Here is a 7377-nt window from a genome sequence, read left to right on the forward strand (position 1 = left end):
TGAAGTGAGTATTATCTTGTTGGATTAAAAAATATAATTACATCATCTTATATGCCAAATAAACTACCAGTCCCAAGATTGGCCCATTTAAAAAAATATAGAAGAAACATAAATGAAAAAAATGTGTCCAAACTTTTGACAGGTATTGTATATTATTAAAATGTGTGATTTTAACTTTCAAAATCTTTTTAGGCTGATTTAGCACGCCAGTGTGCTTGCTCGCACTTTACTGAAAAGTACAATTCACTTCGTCATGTGATAGAGGTAAGCGATAGAGCAAAATTGAAACACGGATGTTAAACGTGAAAATGCGAATACTAATCTATCGATGACTTGTTTCTAGGGCGAGTTCAACTTGTCGAGCCTGGAGGACGACAGAGACATGGAAGCAGCCACATTGTTGCTCGGCAGGATGCTGGAAGCTGACCATGACAAAAGAATTACACCGTCTGAAATCCTCCAGCATCCATTTATCCGTGATGAACTGTAAGCCTGTAAAGTCAGCTTTTACTTTATAATAACTACTAGGGATGTAACGATATCCAAACCTCTCCATATGATATTCTCACAATATGCTTCTCACGATAACTGAAATATCGTGATATCGTATCATCAAAGTTCTCACAATAATATCGTGGACCATCAAAATATATCAAATTACAAGTCTCTTTGCTCAAATTTAGAGTTATGGTGCAGAAAAAGCTAAAAAGAGACAGAGGGAACTACATAGACCATGATCCTTTGCTCCATTTCAGTTTAGACAAGAAGAAGAAATAAGTTAACATTTCTAAGCACTTTTAAGTTTTAGTTCTTTGGATTAAGTGTTGTCAAGGCAATTTAAGAGGAAAAAGGAGAATATTTACAGTTTTGTTAGCTCCACAAAATATCACAATAAATATCGTATCGTGAGATGTACACTGTGAAAATATTGTACCAAGAAATTTGGATATTTTTACATCCTTAATTGTGAGCTTTCCCACGGTATCGCAATAAATATCGTACCGTGAGGTTCATGCCGTGACGATATCGTATCGTGAGATTTGGGTATCGTTACACCCCTACTGTACGATATTTATTGCGATATTTTCCTCTCATTTAAGAGTGCATCATAACAGTTATTTCAGCATGTTGATTGGACTGAAACAGAGCAAAGGATCATGGTCTATGTAGTTCTTTAGCTGCTGCTGCTGAACCAAAACAATGAATTCAAGCATAGACACTTGAGATTCGATATATTGCGACGACTCACAATATTATTGTGAGACTTTTGATGATACGATATCACGATATTTCAGTTACTGTTACATCCCTAATAACTGCACCTTAATTAGTCTTAATATAGAATGAACAAAGAGCATAATATGACAGATTAGACTTTTTTTTTGAAGATTTTACTCAAATTCTTGCCATTTTTTTTTCTATTTACTGTATATATTTTGTAATTTTACTTCCTGGTCAGACACAGGAAGCTAATATGACACAAACTATAACATAAACAAAGGCTAAAACTGAGTAAATTACATAATAATTACGATGGCAACACTTTCATTTAGCAAGATGAAGGTTTTCTCGACTTGACTTTACACAATATTAGTCGGTACATTTGATAACATGAGCTGTTTTTTTGTCATTACAGTGAGAATCCTTCAGTGAGACAACTTTACATCCCCACAGAGGACCAGGAGGATGAACGGTAAGAAAAATCTGCGTAGAATGATAACAAAAAAAAAGACTAAAACATTTTAGGTTTATGTAACTGTCTTTTTTCTTTCACAGTGACATATTCAACAAGCCACTGACCCGTGAGGAGATCAGTGCAGTTCTCCCGGAAGGCTTCAAAGTCATCAAAATGCTGGGGAGTGGCAGGTTTGGTCAGGTGTTCAATTGCAGACGAGTGGACACCGGGAAGAGTGTGACAATCAAGCTGCCATATTCACACAACAAGACTCAGCGTGAGGTAAGTGTGACACCAAACTTTAGACTTTACATTTAAATAGTTGGGAATAATAGTGTCAATGGTCACAGTTATCCTGCCACTAAAAACAGCCTTACCCACACCACAAAGCACCTGAAGCAAATGTATTATAACACCAGACTGAAATGTCGCGTATTGAGGGACAATTTTCTCATATATCAGTCTGCCCGCAAATTGGGAACGTTCGCTTTTTTAAGCTCTATCAAACACGGAGAAGCGGAAAGCAATTGTCTAAAATGTGTGTGAGATTAGACGACATCCACAAGTTTAGGCTGCTTAAAATGTTTTTATTAATGCCAAATAAAATATTCAGCGCGTTTTTAGATTAGAAAATGGATTTAAACAACAAAATTTCAGGAACTTGCGATTTATTTAGGCCATGGTCACGTTTATGTGTCTGATTTTCAACAAGAGAGAAAAAAGAAGAAATGTTGACTATAATACTGGACACAAAATGAGCTCACGTGTTGTTGTATCTATAGACTCTTACATGTTAACACTCCACTAACCTGTTTTTTGTTTTGTTTTTCTCCAAAATCAGATCCAACTGCTGGAAACAATTGCAGAACAGAAGGCGGATCATAAAAATATAGTGACATTTATTGAAACGTTGCCAACCGGCCGTGGGGAGGCTCTAGTTTTGGAGGAGCTAAGTATGAACTTAGCTTCGTACATTAAACAACGCTCCCCACTGCCCATGAGTGACATCCGGGCCGTTATCCAGCAGGTAAGAACCGGTTAAACAAATGCAGAATCTGAGAGAGAATTTATTTTTGTGTTTTAATTGAACGTTACAACTTTTGCAGACGGCCACGGCTCTACAGACCCTGGAGTCCAAGGGGATAATCCATACGGGTGTTACAATGGAAAACATCTGGCTGTGTCACCGTAGCAACGAGCCAATTAAGATCAAATTGGCCGATTTTGGAGCTTTTATCGAGCAAAAGAGGACGATACCGGGCATGACGGCGCAACGTGTCCACTACAGGTAAGGTGTACTGTTACATGTGTACAGCAGAGGTGGGTAGACTATCCACAAATGGTACTTAAGTAAGAGCAACATGACAACTATTTCCTTCATTATTTGTCTCCAAAACCAAAATGAAAAAACGGTTAACAATTCATTTTTTTCAGTTTTCGATTTTGTGTTTAGATGAATAATGGAAAAAATAGGTAACTGTGACTTAAACTGCGATGCCAGATTTTGCGCTTCATACGGACTGAACCAGGACTAAAACAGGACTAAAAACCGGTTCTCAGTCCTGGTCCTGGTCTGGTCCTGGTCTCAGTCCTAAACCAGGACTGAACCAGGACTAAACCAGGACTGAACCAGGACTGATTACTGAACCAGGAGTGTCGGGACGGGCTCGGAGTTGCGCCCGCGTACACTGTAGGGTGATTAGGACCGACCCGGACCAGACCGGGACTCAGAAAAGGATCAGACCAGGATTGAGACCTGTTTTAGTCCTGGTCCAGTCTGTGCGGCGCAAAAGTCAAATTTATGAATTATGACTTAATGTAATTGGACAGACAATACACAGAATATGACATTTCCAAAGAAAATCATGAAAAAAATGAAAATACAAAACAAATCATATCTGAAGGTCAGTTGTAAGTAGCGCAGATTATTATTTACGCTTTTTTACAACATAAAGTTTTCCAGTTGTGTTTCAGTTGTTCACAGTGGGAAGAGTATCCATAAACTTTACCCAAATAACTTCAAACTAAATATTACTCAAGTAAAATGAGTGCTACCCACCTCTGCACAATTGGAGATAAATTATGCTTTTATTAAGTGTGAACATGCTTTTATGTGTGTTTATATTTTGCATTTGTTCCACAGAGCTCCAGAAATCATCCTTGGACTCCCGTTCGATGAGGCCATAGACGTCTGGTCTCTGGGCACCATGTCGGTCACTTTGCTCACTGGGTGTGATTTGTTTCCCGACCGAACAGAATTTGAGACTGTAAGTACACTGTTGTTCTGAAGAAAACGTTCACACAGTCTTAAAAATCCAAACATTTAACCATGTTTTTTATCTTTTGTTTCTTTAGCTGACGACTATAGTCAAAATATTCGGTCAACCTCCTGACTACGTCCTCAGTGAAGCGATCAACACCCATGAGTATTTCAATGCTGATGGGGCCAGCTGGAAGATAAAGGTAAACAGGTTTTTATTTCACCAATTAATTTAAAGTCATCATGGTAATTCACCCAGATTTTCTTTTGGATTAGACCGCACAGGAGTTTGAAGAGTCTTCTCAGCTGCCTCAGAATACGATCAAGACCCACGAAACAGACGCCTTTGACTCTTTGGATGAAGTAATTCAGGTATAATTTAACTTTAGGTCAACATTTCTTCTGTTAAATTTGTGTTCACAGTTCTTATTTTGGAATTATCTGCTCTTTTTCAGTCCAGTGTTGCACACAGTTATGACAGCGCTGAGCTAGCTGCGTGCATTGACCTGGTGAAGGCGATGCTCACTCTGGACGGGACTCAGAGGATCACTCCTGCTCAGATCCTGGAGCATGACTTTATCAGGTGAGTAGGAAATCCCACAACAAAACTATGCCAGAATACAGTGTGCAGCAAAAGTCAAATATTAAAATAATTATGTTTGTTTTGTTGTTTGCAGTATGAGCAGAGAGGTGGAAGCGCCAGTGTCTGAGGAGCAGGTCGACGCCGTCCAGAAGCCCCTGAAGTCACCCGTTTTCATCACGGTCAAACCAGCCTCACCTGAAAACACCACAGCCTTTGTAGAAGATCCTCCAGTGAGCAAGAGGTGAGTACGCTTCTGTAGTTTTAGGGGAGATTGTTACAGTGCGTGATAGGTTTTCATGATTTCAAATTACGACTTAGTTTGGTGGGATGGTACCTGAGACAAATACTGTATGTGTTATAGTTTTACACCAGTTAAGGGTCTTAAAATGAGCGAGTCAACCAGAAGTCTAACACGGTTGTTGGCGGAGGCGCAGAGGTGGCGGAGGCGGCGGAGGCGGTGTTGGCGGAGGCGTGGTGGAGGGAGCGGCGGAGGTGGCAGCGGTGGCAGCAGTGGCAGCGGCGGCAGCGGCGCGGAGGCGGCGGTTGGTGGCGGAGCGGCAGCAGCAGCAGTGTGGACTATGCCCTCTGAACCAGTCTTAAGGGAAAAACCTAAAACAATAGCGCAGTTTCTGGAGCAGGACAAGCTCCAGAGTGGCAGGTGAGCACCACTTGGGTTGGTTTTTGGAGATTTATTTTGTGTTATAACGTTGTTCCCTCATCAAAAACATGCCTGAAGTTTTATATATCTGCCATGCATGTTTGAGTAATCTAGCGATCTCGGGCTCCACCTTAAGTTTCCAAAGCCACACTGGAAAAAAAACTAAATCTAGTCAAGTTACGATGACTTGAATTAAGAAAGTTTTATCATGATTTGAGTAAATTTCACTGGACATGTAAAATTACTGCCAGTGGAACAGGACTTTTTGTACTTAAAATATGAAAATACATCTTGCTACACTTAAAAACAACAACTTTTTGGACTTAAAATAAGAAACAAAATTGAATGTTGCTTGAGTTAAGAAAAACACACTTATTCCATTGGTGGATAATTTTTCTTGTCAAGTTGAATCGAATTTAAGTCAATTTAACTTACCTAGATATTGTTGTTTTTTTTCCAGTGCAGTTATGATAATGTTAAAACTTGTTACATAAATTAAATCTAACACAATATATTTTGTCCACAGGATGCAAAGTAAGATGGAGGCAAGACTGGACACTGAGGAGAAGACCAAAAGGTATGAACCAATGACTTGAATAATTATAATTACAGTTGATTTGCTTGAGCTTGACACCTAAACATGTCCGTTCTTACAGCCCACAAAAGCAGAAGAAACTGTGCTGGACAGAAGAGTCTCCGATGCCCAAAACAAAGAGAAGACTACGCTGGAAGTGGAAAGTGGCTCCGATGCCCCAGGAGCAGCTCTCGGCAGGTAAGACTCACTTCACTTTAACACTGGTTTACACGAACAACAAACATCTGATCTCTGGTGTTATCAGATTATAGAAATGTCTAAATCTGATGTGAGAAATCTGATTTATTTGCCCAAAGCTGCACAAGTGTGAACAGTCGAACAGGAAGAGAAAACGAATGTGGCAAAGACAAAATTATAAGAATGAAAGAGTTCTTTTAAAATTCATTGCACTTTGTCGTCCAAATACAACAGTCTAAAAATCTAAACCAGGACTAAAACAGGACTGACTAAAACAGGACTAAAAGGACTAAAACAGGACTAAAACAGGACTAAAACAGGACTACTAAACAGGACTAAAACAGGACTAAACAGGACTAAACCAGGACTAAACCAGGACTAAACAGGACTAAACCAGGACTAAACCAGGACTAAAAAAGGACTAAACAGGACTAAACCAGGACTAAAACAGGACTAAAACAGGACTAAAACAGGACTAAAAAAGGAAAAACAGGACTAAACCAGGTCTAAACCAGGTCTAAACCAAGTCTAAACCAGAACTGAATCAGAACTGAACCAGGACTAAATCGGGTCTAATACAGGACTACAACAGGACTAAAACAGGACTAAATAAGGAGGTCTAAACCAGGACTAAACCAGGACTAAAACAGGACTAAACCAGGACTAAAACAGAACTAAAACAGGACTAAAACAGAACTAAACCAGGACTAAACCAGGAGTAAACCAAGGCCTTAAACCAGGACTGAAACAGAACTAAAACAGGACTAAACCAGGACTAAAAACAGAACTAAAACAGGACTAAAACAGAACCAACTAAACCAGGACTAAAACCAGGAGACTAAAACACTAAACAAACAGGACTAAACCAGGACTAAAACAGGACTAAAACAGGACTAAAACAGGTCTACAGCCCTGCTTATAATACATGACCTTTACATAATCTGTAACTCCAGAATCATTCAGATCACACTTATATTTTTGGTTTGACAGCAAGTTGGGTTTGCTCATATATGTTTGTATATATTTTTTAGGTTCTTCTGGCCCACCGAAGCAAAAGAAGAAGAACTGCTTCCAAAAGATCCTGTCCTGGTTCAGACGTGCCAGCTGTTTCTGCTCTAACACGGTGGAATAACTTAAGTGACGGGGCGCGAAGGGGCACTGGGGGTGCTGGGGGGCGCTGTGTAATGGGCAGATTAGGGTTAGGGTTTTGAAGTGATCACTTGGTCACTTTGTTGGATCAGACTGGGGGCTAAAAGAAAATTAAAATAGCGGGAGTGCTGTTTATTTAGGCTTGTGTTACGAGACATGGGCGTAAATAAAGGCAGAATTCAGGGCAGGGGGGATTTGCACCGATAACGCGATCCAGTCTGTAGGTGGTCACTTTGTTGAATCTCCTTAGGGGTTAAAACAAGAAAAAAATAGTGAGGGT

General features: G+C 39.8%; 1 protein-coding gene across 1 annotated transcript; it reads left to right on the top strand.

Annotated features, from left to right (window-relative positions):
- Positions 1-202: 202 nt before the first annotated feature.
- Positions 203-5772, top strand: LOC129409889 (homeodomain-interacting protein kinase 1-like). Its single transcript, XM_055156809.1, has 13 exons — positions 203-264; positions 344-486; positions 1637-1693; positions 1777-1957; positions 2517-2702; positions 2782-2963; positions 3819-3942; positions 4031-4138; positions 4212-4307; positions 4391-4518; positions 4613-4759; positions 4880-5176; positions 5703-5772. The coding sequence occupies exons 2-13, from the start codon at positions 383-385 to the stop codon at positions 5770-5772; spliced, it is 1680 nt and encodes a 559-aa protein (XP_055012784.1). The 5' UTR covers positions 203-264; positions 344-382.
- The last annotated feature ends 1605 nt before the right edge of the window (positions 5773-7377 follow it).

Source organism: Boleophthalmus pectinirostris, unplaced genomic scaffold (assembly GCF_026225935.1).
Source record: "Boleophthalmus pectinirostris isolate CB_2022bp ecotype Guang Dong unplaced genomic scaffold, ASM2622593v1 HiC_scaffold_20, whole genome shotgun sequence".
Lineage (NCBI taxonomy): Eukaryota > Metazoa > Chordata > Actinopteri > Gobiiformes > Gobiidae > Boleophthalmus > Boleophthalmus pectinirostris.

Bases quoted from the DNA above. Each gene is read 5' to 3' on its own strand.
- LOC129409889 (XM_055156809.1), top strand. From the start codon at position 383: ATGGAAGCAGCCACATTGTTGCTCGGCAGGATGCTGGAAGCTGACCAT. The intron at 4,139-4,211 runs GTAAACAGGTTT...CTTTTGGATTAG, and splicing joins GGGCCAGCTGGAAGATAAAG to ACCGCACAGGAGTTTGAAGA. The intron at 4,760-4,879 runs GTGAGTACGCTT...TATGTGTTATAG, and splicing joins GATCCTCCAGTGAGCAAGAG to TTTTACACCAGTTAAGGGTC.